Below are 20,803 nucleotides of genomic sequence, written 5' to 3'. Positions count from 1 at the left end.
CTAACTTAAGCGTAGACTACGAAGCATTAACCTTATCATATTTGTTTCTCTTTCATTTAATATGTAATCAAAGTTCATTGCCATTTTAGCTAAAATATTCTGGACGAAAATGTAAAAGTCAAAAGTCATCCGTGTGCCATTTGCTAATATCCGGCGGAAATGGATGAACGAACTTTTTTTCTTTTTCGTTTTTCCTTTTTCTGTTAAATGCAGCGAACATAATTTGGGCGTTTAAAATTCTCATGTTTGAATTAATAATGCTCTGAGAGACAGCGCTGTGATTGCTACATGGATTTGTGCTACTTTTCTTGCTAACTGCAATTCACACACACACACACATACATAAGCGCACACACTCGCACAGTTGTATGACATTTTCTTTAGCGAACTAATGAATGCCTCAAAGAGTTTTCACAGTTTTAGTTTTGTGGCAGCACAAGCAGCATTTTGGCACCAACCGCAAATGTTTGCAGTGTCTCTGCGAGTGTGTGTGTGTGTGTGTGTGCACAAAAAGCAGCTTCTGCTAGCTTCTTTGAATGCGTGTGTCTCAGTTCAGTCCCTGCTGCTGTCGCTGCTGCTGCTGGCACTGAATCAGTTAAGAAAAGTTTTCTAATTAATTCGCTTGGGACATGTACACACACACACATACATATACTGCACACACCCATAGAAATATGCTGCCAGTACGTTGATGATTACAAAATGCCGACGAAAATATAATTTAACTGACAGTTTCTGCCTCTTTTTAGCGCCTCTTTAGCCACGCCCACGCGCCTAGCTAATTGGTTTGCCCAGTTTTTTCCCTACTTCTTGGTTGTCATAAAATGCATTTGCAGCCTCAACTTACGGCTAAGAATGCTACACTTTTCCTTGCTGTGAAAAGAATGACTTGGAGAAAAACGAATAAGAATAAGAAGAAAAACTGGAAGAAGAAAAATGTAAAAATCGAGCATGAGAAAAACTCATCAAATCTCTTAGGAAAATGCCATTTTGCCCGGCGCCTTCGAACATTAAAACAAATGACAACACGTTTCAATGGAAAGATGATTATGTTTTCGCAATGAGATGTATATGTGTGTGTGTGTGGGAGGCAGGGGCAGGGGCTGGGGCGTGGCAGCAGCACGTCAAATCAAAAGCAAAGCAAAATGTGTCAGACATTAACATGGCCACTAAATGCGTGTCTCGTTTAAGTGTGTGCGTGTGTGTGTGTGTGAGGAAAATAAAGCCAAACTTGAGTGGAAGAGAGACGGAGTGAATAGGAGAGTGCGAGCAGGCAGGCACAACTGTCTGCTGCTCAACGGCATGTGAAATTTAATTAGACACATTAAGCAGCAAAGTGTTTTTTAAGAGCGAAATATACATCAAATATATGTACAAATAGAATATATATATACAAATATATATGTATGCATAGATGTATATGTTTATGTATATGTATCGCATGTCATTGGCATGAGAAGTCGAATAGTAATTTAGTTGGCAATGTGAAATGGACAAAGTCAAGTGTTGGCTGCTGCTTCGCTAATTGTGCCAATAAGAATTGCCCTTAAATTAATTATTTATAAAATTTTGTAACAAGAAAATGTATTATAGTATATAATAGTGCATAATAATAATTAAACAAAAATATTTAACATAAATACATACATTCATTATATAAATACATAAGCTTATGTAAGCTTATTAGTAAAATAAATTTTTTGAAAATATTAATAAATATTCTTAAAGAATATTTAATTAAAGTAAATATTTAGTAGAAATAAAGAAACTTAAATTGTTAGAATCTGTTCTATTTTTTATCTTTGTATGTATACTTATAAAATCTTTTCAAATATTTCACATAAATAAAGAGGAGCTTTATATTTTCTATATTAAAATACTTGCTCAACTGTGCGTTAGCTGCTCGTTATAAATCTACCAAGCAGAAAAAATCTATTCTTGATGAAATTCTCATATGAAATTAAGTCAAGTTAAGTTTATATAAATATTTAATAAAATTAAGATTAAGATATCGAAATGCTTAAAGATAATAAACAATAAATAAATACGAGATTAGCTCTTTTTGATAAAGTCAAAATACTTAAAAATGCCATGAACAGTTAAGAATTGTTAAGTGTAGGATAAATAAATCGATATTTAGATAAGGTAAATATAATATTTTTCACATTATCAATTTATGTACGACTTTCTATATACCCATTGATGCGAAGAGATATCTAGATTCCTGATTCGACTTAAAATACCTTGCATTGCGCTACTGAGATACGTTTTCACGTAGTTAGTATACCCGTTTAAGCCCCTTTAAAGGGTGTTTTCACTGACTTTTACCATAAAAACGCAGAAAAATGATTTTAATTTCATTAGTGAAGCGAAAATGATCATTAAATACGTTTGTCTTTTGCAATTTCTCGGATTGTTCGTCATATGTTTCACATATAGCATACATCCAATTATAAGATCTGGTAAATATTGAGCAGGAAAGTCTTAAAGTAAAATTCTAAATTATATTTCTTGCAGACATACCAGCCAACACGAACCTCACAACGGGTCCATTTGTTAGGATCGCTTATGGATATTACTTTTTCGAGATAGAGAAACAAAAGAACTGGTACGATGCCTACGAAACCTGTCGTGCGATGGAGGCTGAACTGATAACGATAGAAACTATCGAGGAATGGAATGAAATCAATCGATATATTCGTGAAAATAATATTGACTACTCGTACTGGACATCTGGAACGGATCAGGCTAACGAGGGATCGCATATTTGGTTTTCAAATAGCAAACCCATTGACGCAAAGATCTGGGCTGTAAGCCAGCCCGATAATGCAGCTAATAATGAGAACTGTGATGAATTGGGTTGGAAAAGCACTAAAGGAGATGGACTCAACGATCGTCCTTGTGTTTTTTTGAATCGCTACATTTGCGAAACACTAGAACCAATAACAGCCTCTTTTGTCATCTGGTAACAATTTAAAACTAGATAAGCTAAAACTATCTTGAAAAAAAAAATACATATTAAAAATCTATCAAATAATAAAATCATTTTATTTGCAATAAAATCGAGAAACTGTGTAACATATATAATCTTGATGCAAACATCTTTCACGAAAGCTGTGAAGGCAAATTCAAAAAATGCTGAAATACTTTAAACAAAACTTTGTTAAGAAACAGCGATGATCAAATCAAAATCATTTCAAATAAAATCAAAACATAAACAAATAAATAAACAGACTGATGCTTACCAGTTGCTTTCCAAGTTCTCTATAAATATTTACCTAATGCTAAACAAATATCAGACTAACAGATACTCTGCTGAAATTCTCTTTCAAGTTCATTTCTGTTTCGATGAAATGAATTTTAGGTAAATGTATTTATTCTAACTAGAGAGCAATTGTCTACAAGTCAATATCTTGTTCTCTAATTGACAAGACATAAATACTGAATCTTCACTTACTTTCGATATAAAAGGCCAGCCACGAAAATCAAACCACGAGTTGTGCCAAGATGTTTGCGAAGTACGTTTGTGTTCTGCAGTTTTTCGGTTTGTTAGCCCTATGCAGTGCATTTAAATTACATCCAGTTATAACACCAGGTAAATATTTGAAGGGGAATACCACGCAAGACACTTCGATAACATCAGTCCTACAGATATTCCAGCCAACACCAATTTAACAACGGGCCCATTTGTGAGGATCGGAAGTGGATATTACTTATTCGAGTTGAAAAACTGGAGAAACTGGTACGAAGCCTATGAAACTTGTCGTACGATGGACGCTGAACTGATAACGATAGAAACTATCGAGGAATGGAATGAAATCAATCGATATATGCAAGAAACGAAAATCGATAACTCGTACTGGACCTCCGGCACTGACCTGGCCAAAGAGGGAGCCCACGTATGGTTTTCAAGCGGACAACCCATTAATATAAAGGTCTGGGCTAGAGGACAGCCCGACAACGCAGGCAAAGTTGAGCACTGTGACGAGCTGGGATGGAAAGGCAATAATACGACTGGATTAAACGATGGCCCTTGTGCATCACTTAAACTCTACATCTGCGAGGCGAAGCAGCCTGTAACTGCTTCATTTGTTCTTTGGTAACTATTAAGAAAACTTAAGAAAAAACGACATGAAATATATGAACAGTGCGACTTTTATTGGAAGTGAAACTACAGTAAACACATAATGTCACTTACTTTCCACTTTATAGATCGTCTGCGACTGCAGACTACGCCAAATTTGGTATTTTTTCAACAAATATATTTCATTATATATCATATTTTATGAATATATTTAATTGACGTCTTTAGCTATTCTAGTTGATGAAATCTCAGCGTTGCCTTTTTCAAACATTTGCACCAAATGATATGCCTTCAACAGTTTCAGTGTATAAACAAAATAATATTCAATATAGATTCAAAACAGATAAGCAATTTGTATTCAGAATTCCATTCGAATATTTACCTAATGCTAATATTAGACTAGCAGATACTCTACTGAAAGAAATACAAATTCTTGAGTATGTTTTAATGAAATGAATAGATATTTGAAATGAATATCACATGTTCTAAAAAACGAACCATTGTCTGCACACCTGTATATACCCGGTCTCATTCATTACAGGGCATAGATGATGTATGCTCACAGCTTTGCCATATAAAAGGACAGCCATGAAAATATTAATGTGAGTGCTGCAAAAATGTCTGTGAAATACGTTTCTGCTCTGCAGTTTTGCGGACTGTTAGCTCTATGTATGGCATATAAATTACATCCAGTTGTAACGCCAGGTGGGTTCATCAAAGTGAATGCTTCGAAAAAGAGTTCTGTAACTTCTTTCAAACAGATATTCCAGCCAATACGAATTTGACAACGGGTCCGTTTGTGAGAATCGGAACCGGATATTACTTTTTCAAATTGGAGCAGCAGAAAAACTGGTTTGAGGCCTACGAAGCTTGTCGTACGATGGACGCTGAACTGATAACGATAGAAACTATCGAAGAATGGAATATGATCAATCGATATATACGCGAAACGAATATTGACCATTCGTACTGGACATCAGGCACAGATCTGGGTAAAGAGGGATCCCACATATGGTTTTCAAATGGACAACCAATTAATATAAAGATTTGGGGCCCCGGACTGCCCGATAATCTCCAAAATGCGCAGCACTGTGATGAATTGGGTTGGAGAGATGGGACTCGAAGTGGACTAAATGACCGTCCATGTAGTATCTTGAATCGTTACATCTGCGAGGCACAAGCACCCGTAACTGCCTCGTTCGTTCTGTGGTAGCAATAAGCTTTGGTCAAACTTTCCTTAGATTGTTACATGCCTTTGCCCAAAATCATAATACTTGCTTTCTTAATGACTGTAGGATGTATTAAATAGGTGCTAATTATTTGATAATCATAACAAACAGCTGATAAACAAGTCAAAATTGATGTTTTAGTTGATCCAACAAAATATTTTTATTAAAATTCATTCACACTTGAGAAAGAAGAAGAAATTTGTATTGCATCTGGATTTTTGCTATAAAAAGCCTTGCAGATGGAAAGATTTTCAGAAGTGCTAGTAAAATGTCTGCGAAATACGTTTTTGCTCTGCAGTTTTTCGGACTGTTAGCCTTGAGTGTGGCATATAAATTGCATCCAGTCATCTCACCTGGTAAGTTTTCATTTTCAAATATCTTGAAAAAATTCTCTAGTATAATCTACATATAGATATACCGGCTAATACGAATCTGACAACGGCCCCTTTTGTTAGGATCGCTTATGGATATTACTATTTCGAGGTAGAACAACAAAAAAACTGGTTCGATGCCTACGAAACTTGTCGTGCGATGGACGCTGAACTAATAACGATAGAAACTATAGAAGAATGGAACGAAATCAATCGATATATTCGTGAAACGCGTATAGAACACTTTTACTGGACATCTGGCACGGACCAGGCCAAAGAAGGCACGCATATTTGGTTTACCAACGGACAGCCCATAAACAAAGATCTTTGGGCTAAAGGACAGCCCGATAATGCTAACAAAGTGGAGAACTGCCATGAACTGGGATGGAAAGTAAATAATGTATTGGGATTAAATGATCGTCCGTGTAATTTTGCCAACCGCTACATCTGCGAGGCGCGACAACCCGTAACCGCTTCATTTGTTCTTTGGTAATGCATACCAAATTTACAAATTTAATAATAATAATAATCTAGCATTAAAAATATCAACACAAATTATATTACTTTCAATTATTTGTAATTAGCAGAGATTTGATAATTAATAAAATTAATTTACATTTTATGTTGCTATGTTTATTAATGTATATATAAATATATATATATATATATATATATATATATATATATATATAAATATATATATATATATATATATATATATATATATATATATATAATATGTTTGTATGTTTTTTTTTTATTTTATGTGCTTTCTGACTATGATTTATAGCTACTCAAAATATTAAAACCATTAGCCATGAGTTAAAAATGAATTAAAAAGAAAATCACCAAAGCGATAAAGGCGAGAAAAGAAAAAATATATACAAAAAATAAGTATTGAACATTAAAAGCATGTCAAACAAGCTAACCACAGCAGGAATGGCTAACAAAAAAAAAATATTTATATATATATATAGAAGTATATATATAAGAAAAGCTAACAGCAAGATGGTCGCGCCGATGGCCACGCCCACAAACCACGCACCCGCAACCACACCCCTGCATCGGCCGCACAGCTTGCAACATTTTATAAAGCAATTTCCCCCGGCAGCAGCATCGAAATGCAATGCACGCCTGAAGGACATAAGCGCGCTGTTGCATGTGTGCGTGTGTGTGAGAGTCCTGGCAGCAGAAAAAAAATAACTACTATATACAATATGTATACAATATAAGTGGGAGGTGGGCGACTGGGCGGCTGGTTGGGTTAGGTGTGGCAACAGCAGCCATAGAAACTTTTTCATTTTGCGGTTGACTCTGGAATTTGAAAATGTTGCGCAAGAAGTCGCCCCGAAGGCTCAAACCCCATACGCAATGCTTCTACTGGCTGCCTCCTGGCTGCCTGGCTGCATGCGTGTGCAGCTGGCAGCAGCATCAAACTTTAAGTGGAGCAAGGACAACGAGTAAGGTGCAGCTGCTCTACAGCAGCTCTCCAAAGTTGACATTCCTGAGCAGCGCTGAGCTTTACTTCTCGACTCGACTCGACTCCTGCTTGACTGCTGACTCCTGGCAGCAGCTGCTTAAATTCCAGCACAAGTTAAGCAGCTTACGCATGCAGCATCTAGCATCCAACCTGCACCTGCCCATCTGTTCACCTGCCAGCCAGCCAAGTCGAGGACTCACTTTTCAAGCACCAACTCGCTCGCTCGCTCGCTTTGCAATGCGCTAATTAGATTTTAATGAAGATGTCGTCTGCTATGCAAGCCCCTGTACCTCCTTGCGCCTCTCCCGCTGGCTCCTGTGGCCGCTCCTTGCCTCCTCCTCACTTGGCTGCATTTCAGGCAACATTGTTAAGCTTTAACGCGCATGTTTCCATGTGCATTGAAGCGCAGCTTTCTTAACACGTTCCTTTACTTACAGCTCCATTCCCAGTCTTTTTCTCTTTTTCTTCTCTTCTTCTGTTTTTGATATATATTACCTTGGCTTTTATACGAGCTTATAGTTTGATTTTGATTTTGATGTTGTTTTTGCCACAAAACTTTTAATTGGCATCGCTTTTTAATTGGCTGCACTTTCAACTTGTAATTGCAATTTTCAGTTTGAGTTTGGATTTCCGTTTCTTTTTTTAATGAATAATTCAAAGCAGAAAAACCTGGCTGAGTTTTTGCAAAAGTGAATATTGATTGCACAGCTGCACAACATTCACGTTCTCTTCGTTCTTTGCGCTTGATATTTGGAATATTTTGATTATATTTGGATATTCCGAAAGCTTGAAAATTTCTACTTATACAATAGCCACACATGGAACTTACAAAGAATTAATAACAGCTCCAGAAAGTTGGCCACTAAATAAGTTAATCTAAGTTTTTAACGCCCACTTTTTAAGGCCACATCAGTGCACAAAAATAGTTCGGAAACCATTAGAAAGATCGAAAGTATCCGACTCGAAAATACCTTGAAACCTGCGCAGAGCTTATATTTTAATTATTTTATGCTTTGCACATACAACTTTACTATCGGAATGCAGTTGTTTCTAATCAAATGTATCTTTATCAAATTTCAAATCAAGCGTTTACTGGCTTCCGAGATCGCTATACAGTTCAGGAGTATAGACATACACTTTATAGAATCCGATAGAAACCGACTAAATAAACTTATTATATATTTTATAATATTTAAAATTCTTTTATCAATTTTTTTTTGTTTTTGTATTTAATTCTTATATTTAAATTTAAACAACAGTTTCAAGGCGTAGTTAAATGTAATATTCATTTGGATTTGTCATGTTTTCCATGTGGAAATGTACATTTGCTGACAGATTGCTTGTGGGAAATGTAATATGCTTTTGGTGCCAGCTCTGGTCCCATAACACATTGATTAAATTAAATATTTAATTTGCTTTATATTTTCATTAAGAGCAGCACAGGCATTTGCCCCCTGGCATCTACTCCATCCCCACTCCCACCGCAAAACCTATTTACATTTGTTTGCCGTATGGCCTAGTCGTAACTCTGTCTCTCGCTCTCTCTGTCTTCCCAAACTCTTCTCGTATGTCATACTCGCAATTCTCGCCACCAAACGACAACAACAGACTTAAATATTTGCATAGACAAGCACTGGCTATCCTATAATATCTACACATACACATACATGCATACACACACATATATAAATACATATATATACATATATATAGTGTTTACTGTGGCCTGATCCTCTGCCTCAACTTAACTGCATTCTCCAGCTCTCTGGACCACAAAGGGCACAAAACTCATAGAGTTGAGTTAAACATTGGCAAAGTGGGTGCCCCTCCCACTTATCCCCAACCTCCTTTGCACCCACCCATGCCTTGACACACCCCTCTCAAGTGCGTTCTCATCCACGTTGTTTTCGTCGTCGTCGTCGTCGCCGTAGTCATGCCTTGATTTACGATTGGTCTCTTTACGGCCCGCAACACTATACGGCCGCACACACTTAGTTAGCCAAACACGCACACACACACAAACACCAACACGAGAAGCATAGCCGCAGCCATTCTTAGCCCATTTTGGCCTTTAACAAGCGCTTTGTATTTGTCACCAAAAAGCCTACACATGCAACCAGCAGCTGCAGCAGCATGGGTGGATGCGAGGAGGAGTTGGTGCCGGGCAGAGGTGTAGAGGAGGTGGCACGCAGGGGTTAACTAGCTGATAGCTGGGGTGGCTGCATTCCAGCAGGAGCTAGCATTCGCCCAAAACAAATGGCTAACAATCTGCATTTTGGGTTACACCCCAAAAATTATAATTGCATAGAAAAGCAAACACAGAGAGAGAGAGAGAGAGAGAGAGAGAGACAGAGATAGACACTCATATACAGACACTTTAGAGTAAAATTTAAATATTTGTTTGTATTCTAGCATCACAAAGACAATTGACTGGCAGTTCGCATAGCAAACATTAAATATTTCATGTCGCAAAACTTCAATTTTAAACAAACTAAACGTAATTCCACATAATTAGTTAAATGTCACACTTAATTCAAAAATATTTTTGAAAGATATCAAAATCAGTCAAAGCATACAATGTAAACAGTTCTACGTCATAATTGTATTTTTAAATATTTTTTCAAACATTTTTTCTTATATTAAATTATTAAATTATTAAATTATAAATCTTAAAGCCATCATATATATAACTTTTAATCGATTAAATATTATTTTAATAAATTATAAAGTAAATAATTCAAATATATAAAAAACTATATTTTTAAATAGAAGCTGTTTTTTATTCTATTTTTTTCACTTAGATGTCAATATCTCATGTTAATTTTTGTATATGATATTTCAGTACTTAAATAAATACACAACTGCCAGGGAGTGCTCTCTCTCTCTCTATCTCACTGATTAAGTCTTTCAAACCCCAGTTCCCTGAACTCTTGACTAACTAAATACTCAAACACACACCGAGACACGCCCGCAAGGCAATTGCAATCAAGTCAGCTTACAGTTAGGTTTACTTTTACCTTCAATAAGCGCCAACTACAAAACCGAATGCCAAGTGCACAAAACGAAGAAGAAGCAGAAACAGTAGGAAGAAATAATTTGCAAGAAAAGCCAAATGAAAAAGGAGAAAAAAAAAGCAGTCGAAATGAGAAGAAAAACGAGAACACGCGCCGCTTTTCCCATTTTCCTCAGTTAACAGTTAAAAAGTTTGTGTATTACGTGCAAAATGAGCGCACGCTTAAATTTATTTGCATGCGAATGCAGAGAAACGAGCCAAATGGCTAGAGCTACTAGCAGAAGAGGCAGCGGCAGCAGCAGGCGAAGGTTAAGAAAAGCTGTGCAAAGAACAGGCCAACAAAATAAAGAAAACAAATAAATAAACAACAAATGCGCAAATGCCATTTCTCCCTTTTTTTCTTCTTTCTTTCTATTTGCAATTTCGACTTGTATTCTGACCCATATTTCATTGCACTCGAGATAAAAGCCGAAGAAGTCGTCCAAAAATGAAAAAGACGTGATAATGATCGCAACAACAACAACACGAATGTAGCGCGACTTCATCATGGCCAACATCATGAGGAGCATCATCATCATCATCATCATCATTAGCAACACATCATCATTTGCCATCGATGTCTCGTTTCGTCTCATCTCATCTCGTTTCAGCCCATTTCACCAAGCTTCACCCGCCTCTCTGTCCCTCTCGCCCTCTCTATCTTTCCCGCATAGCGTATACGCCGCGTTGTCTGCCTGTAATTTTGTGCTCCAGCACAAATGTGTAACACTTTGTGTGCTGTCAGGCCAGACCTCTGCCTATACCATGTTTATACACATGCATATATATACGCGCGTGTGTTTGTGTGTTGTTGAAGCTGCTCCTGGGGGTTACTATAACAAATCTATGTGGCTTGTAACGCAGCTGAGTAAATAGAATTCTAATGTCACACCATTCAATGTGTGTCTATATGCGAATGTGTGTGTGCGTACTCATGTCTGTTTATCTTTATATTACAAATTCAATGAACTCTTTTTATTTTCAAATGCAATTGAATGTCGACGAAGTTAAATTCTAATAGAAATTTTTTCAAATATTTTATTTAACTTTGAAATACTAAACAAAATATAATTGAGAAATAATATAATAATATAAAAATATAATAAATTAACTTTGTTTAGGTATGCTAAGTAGTTGAAAACAAATTACTTATTAATTAATTTATCATTTATCATTGTGTATTTTTTTATTTATTCAAAATTGTGTTTAAATTGTTTATAAATATTCTTTTATGGCTAAGCACATATGGTAAATATTCTTATATCTTAAGGCAAACCAAATTTAAGTACTACGCACAGGACGCATCCTCGTTCCTCCTACTCTGCTATATGCGTGTGTTTGTGCCTGGTGTGTATCTGTCTGTCGAAACAACATATTTCATGGCTTAGGTAGATATTTTTTAGCTAGTCAGCGCAAAACGTAACGAAAAATAAAATAAATGAATATGCGCCACGCACAGGCATCCAAAACACACACAAACTTTCACACATATATATTTATGTACATATATATATATATATATATATATATATATATATATATATATATATATATATATATATATATATATATATATATATATATATATATATATATATATATATATATATATATATATATATATATATATATATATATATATATATATATATATATACAGCATGCTGTCAGCCATCTTTTTGTTGTTGCTGTCCTTTGTGGCACTGACATAGCTGAGCGTGTGCACTGCATTTGTTTTACATTTTATTATGCTACTTTAAAATGCCAAACAACAACTGGAAACAACAACAATAACAGCAACAGCAGCAGCAAACATAACTTGAAAAGAAAATGGAAAATGGAAAAATGGCACATTTTCTTTTGGGCATCTTTTAATTCCTTATTTTGAGCTGTGCAAAGTTTTTAAAGGGCAACTGTCAGATAAGTCGAGTCTGTTCTTCATAATTGAATTGAATTGAATTAATTTTGTAGCAATGTCACGTCAATACTTTTCATTTTCGTTGGCAGTTTGCAAAGTTGAGGAAATATGTGGGTCAAAGCGCCTGTCAAATGGCTTAGGTCGCTTGGCTTTGCCGACAAACTTTTGATAATCAAAATCGAATTTACTTTCCGAGACATTTACAAGCATTTTCTATGGAAATCGCGTTTGCTTTTTCAAAATCAAATTTTTATTAATATTAGTATAAGTAGATAATTAATAGATTAAATAAATAATAGCTAGATTATGTAAAGGTTGAGTTCATACTGGAGATATTGTGTGAAGACAAAGACGCCGGCGGAAGAAAAGCATCTGAAACCCTCAAAGGAACGCTCTGTTACAACGCATAAAAAGGTTTCACATTGTAGGCTAATGCGGGAAAACGATCCGTTTCTCATAGAAGCTTAAATTAAAGATATATATCGATAGTGGCTCATAGAGATAGAGCGTAGATAGAGCTAATTGTAGTTGCATCAATTCTCAAAAAGTAGCCAAGCTTATATCATAAGATCCCGGTTAGAAGCCGAAGGAAGAAAAGGTAGCTCTAAGCTAGTTATAAGAGCATTAAGAGAAGTAAATTAGCCTGAATACTGGAAACGATATATCGAAGCTAGATCTACTGCTGTATGTTATCTGACGCACGTCTACCCATTTTTATTATATATGAAATTAAGTCTCCCTTATATCGCTATGTAGAAACTCTTCTCTATATAAAAATCTCCACAAATCTTGCTGTGCAGCCTGTCCGACATTTTCGAACGCCTTTCAATTTTTTATCTAACAAAAACACCAACATTTAAAGGCACAAAAGGAAAACGGTTTTGGTTTTGTCTCTCTATTTGCTATTTATTTTATTTTGTAGACATTTTTGAAGAGAACCCATGTCAGCAGTTCAGGATCCTACGTTCCTTTTTGGCATGCCAATAATTTTTAAACACACACAATTTATTTGCGCTGCCAAAGGAACGCGTTAATGTTAAACAAGGCACAGACCCACACACTTACACACACACCCAGACACACACCCACATACACATTGTTATGACATTATGTTTATAAAGCATACGCACATGCGAGGCTAAATAACAATTCACGCACACGGATAGAGTCTGGGTCTTTGCGAAAAACAACCTTGCGCGCTGCACAACGTCGCGTATACTTGATATTTAATTCAATCTGGGCGTAGATTTTCATTTTGTTGTTGTTGATATCTTTTTTGTTGCGCGACGTGCGCTTTAAATTAACACAAACAAACATTGTCAGCAGCAACGCAGCCAGCAACAGCAACAACAACAACAACGAGTCACTTGACAATTACAGACTCAATGACAGTCACAGCCAGCAAATTTATTTGCATTTTTAGCTTCAGCCTGTGCTGCTGCTACTGCTGCTGCTGCTGCCTCTTCTGCCGTTGCCTTTTCAGTGCTGTCCCGCCTACACTTTTTGCTGCTTTTAATACCCTTTCACATTGAAGTACTGTTATTTTTTGACTACTTATAGCATCATTTACATTTTAAATTAAATAAAATAAGAATTAAAATATACAAATATATATTTAAAAAAGCTTTTAAAATAGATTTATATACTTTATGTGATTTAAGCGCTGTGAAGCAGTAAATTAGGTATAATACGATTTGCCAAATATAAATGTAGAAAGAATATAGGAGTAGTCAAAGTATATCAATTCGAAAATATCTCTCCCTTAGGGAATTACTTTCCCTTGATTGTTTTTGTTAATGTTTCCTATTAAAGCTATATTTTTTTTGTAATTTAATTTAAAGTAAGCTCAATAATAATAAAAATGGAAATAATTTTTGTATATTTCAAGACGGTTAAATTAATATTTTTAATAATAATAAATTATTTATAATAATTGCAAAATAAAATCTATTTTTTATTTATAAAGTAGCAGATCCTATTTTATTATTATTTGATAAAATTTTTCAAATCTTCAAATCCTAAGTTAATTATTATCATTTTAACAAGTTTTATATTTATATTTATTTTTTAATTGAAAATAATTATTTTCCATAGAATTTAAAGACATTTTGCAGCGCATTTAACCTGTCAAATACAAAAAGCGAATATTTCTACCAACTTGTTTGTGTATGCAAAATGTATGTGGTGTAGGTGGGTGGGTGACACACATCCACCCACCCACACCCACATGAGCATAAAGAGAGTCGTAATAAAAGCAGCCCACTAACTCATGCACGTCTGATTAAACGCAAAAAATTACGCCGAAGTCAGAGCCAGAGCCAGAGCCAGAGCCAACGCCGAAGCGACGGCTACAGCCACAGCAACAGCCATAGCCATAGCCACAGCCACAGCCACAGCGCAGTCAACGAAAGCTAAAGCCAAACAGTCATGCTTATTAACACAGATACACACAGACACAGGGCATACACTACCCTCCGTCGATTTCCCCTTCTGCTGTCCACGGGCCTTGCCTCAATTAGCCTTATTTGTGTTTAAATTGCATTAGAGCCGCGTCAGAACAACAAAAGCCACAAGAAGAAAAACAACAAAATATAAGCGAAGAGGGAAAATAAAATTACACGAACGAAAAATTGACGCATTTGCGGGTAAAGCCAACTGGCTGAGACCCTAAGCCGACATCGTCTGCGTATTTATCGATAATTTCTTATCGCTTAAATACATATTTGTTTAACTAAGACCCTAGTAAACCGCACTTACACTTAAGCAATCGCAGCTATTTGCAAATGTCACGAAAGCTTTTCATCCATTTATTCCAATGTTGACTCTTTAGATTTAAGCCAGTCATATATATAGACATATATATATATGTATATATATTTGGTAGATATATATTAAGTATTTACTCACACTTTTGATCTCATTCATTTTGGTAAATTGGCGACCGAATTCCCATAAATCAACACCAAACTTGAGGGCCCAGTTGCGCACTCTGAAAAAAAGATACAGAAAAAACGTTTATTAAGAGATATAATAGAGTTGTGTTGCAACTTTGATAAGCTTAAATTCAATATAAGCATATAAAATATATTAAATATAAACATACTTTCAATGTAAAAATAGATAATTACTCAATTTAATTTGTCAAGGAAATGGGGAAATGCAGAAATGAAATCGATGAGATATACTCTGTGTATCTTTTTGTCGCTTTATCTGTCTTCTTCTTCATCTTTTTCTCCTCATATCTTGTCGCTCTCTCTGTCTTACTTTCACTTTCGATCTCACCCTCGCTCTCATTTTTGCTACATCTCGCTCTCTCTCTCTCTTTCTATCTCTCCGTCTCTTTCGATCTCTCCATCTCATTCAACCTGTCCATATTTCTCTATCGCACTATCTCCCTCTACTCTCTCTGCTTTATTTACTCTCTCTACTCGCTACTATCTCTACTCTCTACTCTCTACTATCTCTACTATCTCTACTATCTCTACTATCTCTACTATCTCCACTATCTCTACTCTCTCTACTCTCTCTACACTCTACTATCTCTACTCTCTCTACACTCTCTATCTCTCTCTTTTTATCTCTCTCACTCTCTCTCCCCCCATCTCTCCCTAACACTAGCTGTATCAGTATAATTAACGCTCTTGTCGCCATCGCTCATTAACCGCCTGCGCTAGGTCCGCATTCTACATTTCTGACCATTATGGCCATTATCAAATTTCAATCACTTCTTGCCCACTTTTTAACACTTCTCTGCTTACACTTCATGCTCTCCGTCTTCCCATTCTCAATATTCTGCGGCAATCAGCAAGCAAAAACATACGAAAGTGCTAACAGCAACTGCTTCTATCGCACCCATATTACAATTTTCATATAATTTAAATCATTTTGTGCCATAAAAACTTTGTCTGCCTTTTTATTTCTTCTCTGTGTTTTTGGCGATGTCCACTTTGAATCTGTCTATGGCCACGCCTACTTCCACTTTTTGAAATTTCTACTGGAGTTGGTTTATCTAGATAGATAGTTAAGTCTAGATAGCTAGATGGCAGCAGAGTTTACTCAAGGCTCAACACAAATCACATTGCGTATACGCAACGTGGCTTCGCCATACTTTGCAGCTGCTCTTTAAGCACTTGCTGTAATAGAAGTTTCCAACTTATCATAGTTAATTCAATTCTAGTTGGTAAGTTCTTTTAAGCTCAAAAAGATTTAATAATTGTTTCAACTAACCCAACTTTATAGCATAGAGATAGATACATAGAAAACATAAGCTCCCTAGATTTTTATCTAGAAAAAAAGACAAGAAGAAGCAGAGGAAAGAAACTCATTTTGATTTCAATGATGCCAGGCCAAAGCCTTTGACCTACTCTACCTGAACAGCGTATAAACTTGGCAAAAACAAGTGAAAAGTGAAAACCTGATGCTGTGGACCAAAATGAAAACTAGTTCGATAGTATTACGTGTATGGCACTTGAGCATGACATACGTGATTCGTGCTCAATAGGCAAAGACGCAACAGACAATGCAAAACAGGTGAGCAGCAACTGAGAGTAGCTGAGTAGCTGAGCAGGTGAGCTGTAGCTCGTGCTCTACTTGATGGGCTGTCTAAAAATTCTGCTGCCGCACGTAGTACTTGCCATTGTCAAGTTTTGTCGTGCACAAACTGCCCAAATGCGGTGTTTTTTTTTTCATTTTGATTATTTCCAGGCCAAGATGGAAAAAACGAGAGAAACTAGAACCGTCTTTCGGTCCATATGCAGGCCAAGAGCCCATAAGATGACGCTGATGGTCTTTCATTGGTGCTTTGCCGTCTTCACGTCGATGCTTTCTGTGGTTTCTTTCAATTTCAGTGTGTGCGGGTATGTCTTTTGTCTGTGCTGCCTACGTGTGTTGCATTCACGTTTTCCTAAATTTTCTTTTATATAGCGAATGCCATTCGCTCTGGCTTTGTTTTGCTGCTCTTAAATCTACTAAAGCTGGTCAGAATGTTGTGCCAAAAATTTACTTAGGCAATTATCATGGCGTATACTTAATATTTTTTTCTTTTCATACGAATATGAATACAAAAAGTGCTCAGACTGTGACCATCTGTAAAAATGTATTCTTGGCTGTTTACTCGTTTATCGTTTAGTCTCAGCAGTAAAGCGGTATCAAGAATTCAGCCTAAGCTAACATTAAAACTTGAACCTTACGCCACAATAAGGATATAAGAAATTTTTTTAGCCACTGTACGTATAGATTTCGACAACGTTTACAGGGTCTCTCTATAATTTCCAATTGGATTCTATGTTCTAATTAGAAAAATGTCAATGCAGATGCGATGAAAGTTTCAAGCAAACGGCAATTGCACTTAAATTGGGCAACGCTGCAACGGAAAATGAGGCAAATGAATGAGCAACAAGAGCCAAAAAATCCGTTGAGTGCAGAGAAAGAGTTCTACTAAAGGCGATTTGGGTCAGTTACATCAAAAGCAATGGGCAGCGGACGCCACTTTATTATCATCATCATCATCAACATCCAACATCATCATCGTCATCCTCATTAAATGCCCCAAACATAACCGACAAAGCTACTGGCCCTCAAGGAGTCTTTTCGTTGCTGTTGATATTTTTTTGCAGCTGGCAGCAAGTTGAAATAAATTTAATTGAATTTCTGCAGTGACACAAAAAGCCAACAATAAAAATAAATAAATAAATAACACAAATATTGCATCAAGAAATCTGTAGTATAAAAATTGAGGTTTTAAATTAATAAATTAAATTAAGTAAAGACTTTGCAAAGCATTTGCTGAGGAGAAATGAGGCTATGAAATAAAGACAACTCAAATGATATATATTTAAGTCTGCAATTCAATTGGGAAATGCGAAATTTACATTTGGCTCACATTTGTAAAAAAGTCTATGGCAGGGATTTATATCTTAGTCTTGCTACACTTCAACTGGATCGACTGGATCAACTAGATGAGAGAGCTGTGAGTATGAAATTGAAATTGGTTCTTGTGTATAAGCTGTTATCGATAACATTTTAGTGAATGTTTGTTATCGATACTCAATATGCATAATATGAACCCTCAACTTGAATTACGTAAAGTCGAATGAAATGAAATGTCATATATAATGACAGGAAAGTAACTTCAAAATAATATGAAATAATAATTTGAAGTTCAAAATATCAAATCATTTTTCTTTTATTGCAACTTTTTTCATTTTCCATGGCTGCATAACTTTGAGGCCGACATATTTATTTTAATGGAAAAATAAATGAAATCAATTGCAAACTGCGCGTTCTCAATAACTATTTATGTCAGTAAAATTCACATAAAAATACCATTTGAATTGGCTTAAAAACTTTTCGAAAACAGTTGTCAAATTTCGCAGTTAAAATAAATGCTTAAAATATGCAAAAACAAAAACGAACAATTTGTGAAAAACATTCTTTCGTACATTTGCTATTTATGAGTTTACTTTAGGCAGTCAAAGCCAATGAACCTTTCTATATTTATAGATATTCATGCATAAATACATATCAATATGGGCATAGCTAGAAAACTTTTGTCATTTAGCTCATTTATATGCCATTATATTTATGTTTATTACTAGCAGCTTCAGTAAAAATGAGAAAAGCCAAATTCCCATAAAAATAATGAGCGATAAAATTTTTAAGAATTCACATGTGAAGCACAGTGATGGATGACACATAACGCACAAGAATTGATTCTACGCCAGTGCTATAAAAGAAACTTTAATTTAATTTTCCATAGGTTTTGGCAAAAAATCTGGTTTGGGGAGAGGGAGAGCGAAAGTATCTAATGGATACATAATAGGCTTTGGCAATTAGCGTGTGTGTATGTGTGTGTGTGACAGTCACGTAAGCGCCATGTTCACTTGGCTAATTAACCCAAAACCAACTGCCATTTGCATTGCCTGCTTTCCCCTTGGCAACTAAATGTTTTTCCCCTCCATTTTTGCCTAATATCACTTTTATTTATTGAAATTGGATTTATCATGTTATTTGGCGTTCCATTTCTATCTGTTTATAATGCTTTAATGGTCATCACAGAAATACCTTCCAATAGCTAACCAAATAGACAGACTAATGCTTACATTAATTTTTCATCAATTCAATAAGTTTGTTAATATTCAATTTAAATAGCATACTTTTAGGGCCAAGTGTTTTTTGTTGTCATTAGATATGGAATATCACATCATTGAAATTAAATCAGCAGCCATAATTAGTTAAACATCACATATATTTAACATTTAATTAACAGAATAATGTTATGTAAGCAATGTTAAGTGATCTGTAAACACTCTTCGCATATTATTTATTTTTTTTACAAACAATTTCACACGTGGGCACAAAACTTTTGTTGAAATTTGCATAAATCAGGTAGCAATTTGTTTACATGATATGAATAGATACATTCATATTTATGGCCACTGGCAGTTGAGCTACCATTGCGTTGCTAACTATTTATACACTGCGTGCATTCAGATGTGCGAAATAAACAAATTTACAATTAATTTCCTGCTAGGGGAAATGACACGAAACGATTTGCATCGCTTCAATATAAATTTTCAATTATGCATAATTGAAAATGCGCTTAAAAACAAAACAAAATGGAAACGACAGGGAGAGAATTGAGTACATGACTAGCAAATACCCTCAAATTGGCTATGAAATATTTTTAAAAATGGTAAAACTATATATAATCAAATTTAGAAAAGTATTTGGTAGACTTAATGAGAGTAAAAAGGGGGTTTCATGCTGTGTCATAATCACTGGCGTGGCAAACCTCATAAAAAACCGACTTGATCTATCCATGTCCGTCTGTCTGCTTGATCAGTTTCCCCGCAGTTCAGAGGGTTATGGTATCGCCTAGTCGTGGACTCTTCTAATTCAAAATAATAAGGTCAACTTAGTACTTACTCATTGTGTGGTATATCCTCATCCTGATCGGCCAGAGCTGAGCAAATGCGCTTTTGGATTATTAACACGCCCAGCAACAGCGCCAAAAAGCAGCTCAAATGTTTGCGCTCCATTTTCGTGTTTGTTTTTGTTGTTTATTTAGTTTGTTTTCGCAAATTTCGACAGAGTTTTTCACTTTAAATATATTATTTTTTCTTTGCTTTTTTGATTTTGGTTTCGTTTGCATCTGCGGCTACGCAACCGACACTCAATAAACAATTTTCAATTTACTCGCACAACTTTCGTATTATTTGTTGATTTTTCTATTATATTTTCCTTTTTTCGTTTTTTTTTATGTTGATTTAGCGTATTGCAAAGCCACAAAAAAGTTTACCAAATGAATTTCGAATTAATTGTTATTTATTGACAGTTTTCGTTTTGGGCTTTTCTATTTTCCTTGCTTTGTTTTTATTTAATTATGTCAAGTTGTTAAATTTTATTTATTTGTTGTGGAGCTAAAAGTTTGCAGCATTTTCGTTAATTGCCAACAACAATTTTTATTGCATTTCTGGCGAATGTTTAACATTTTTGCAACTAGTTTCGGTTAAAGTTAATAACTGATCCTTTGGGTATGTGCTATTCGTAAAAGGAATTAGAATTGTCCCTTGAAATTCAACTGAAAAGATTTGAATTAATTTGAAGTATTAATAAGTATTTATTATGATGAAAAGGTGTATATATTTGAAACATTATTTTATAAATTC

At 35.3% G+C, this 20,803-nt stretch overlaps 2 protein-coding genes across 3 annotated transcripts in view; one reads left to right on the top strand and one right to left on the bottom strand.

Annotated features, from left to right (window-relative positions):
* Positions 1-20,479, bottom strand: part of LOC111596289 (voltage-dependent calcium channel subunit alpha-2/delta-3) — a 43,424-nt gene extending 22,945 nt beyond the window's left edge. For both annotated transcript variants that reach the window (XM_023310443.2, XM_023310444.2), the window contains exons 1-2: positions 20,061-20,479; positions 15,042-15,123 (exon numbers count right to left, since the gene is read on the bottom strand). In XM_023310443.2, the coding sequence (XP_023166211.2) occupies positions 15,042-15,123; positions 20,061-20,173 (195 nt within the window). In that variant the 5' untranslated portion in view covers positions 20,174-20,479. The remainder of the gene's footprint in view (positions 1-15,041; positions 15,124-20,060) is intronic.
* LOC111596290 (C-type lectin 37Da-like) lies at positions 3,486-4,176 on the top strand. The gene is made up of 2 exons (XM_030224663.1): positions 3,486-3,595; positions 3,652-4,176. The coding sequence occupies exons 1-2, from the start codon at positions 3,508-3,510 to the stop codon at positions 4,101-4,103; spliced, it is 540 nt and encodes a 179-aa protein (XP_030080523.1). The 5' UTR covers positions 3,486-3,507; the 3' UTR covers positions 4,104-4,176.
* Positions 20,480-20,803: the final 324 nt, after the last annotated feature.

Source organism: Drosophila hydei, unplaced genomic scaffold (assembly GCF_003285905.1).
Source record: "Drosophila hydei strain 15085-1641.00,03,60 unplaced genomic scaffold, DhydRS2 tig00008116-arrow-pilon, whole genome shotgun sequence".
Lineage (NCBI taxonomy): Eukaryota > Metazoa > Arthropoda > Insecta > Diptera > Drosophilidae > Drosophila > Drosophila hydei.
The sequence above is the reverse complement of the archived record's forward strand: the minus strand, read 5'-3'. Positions and strand labels throughout refer to the sequence as shown.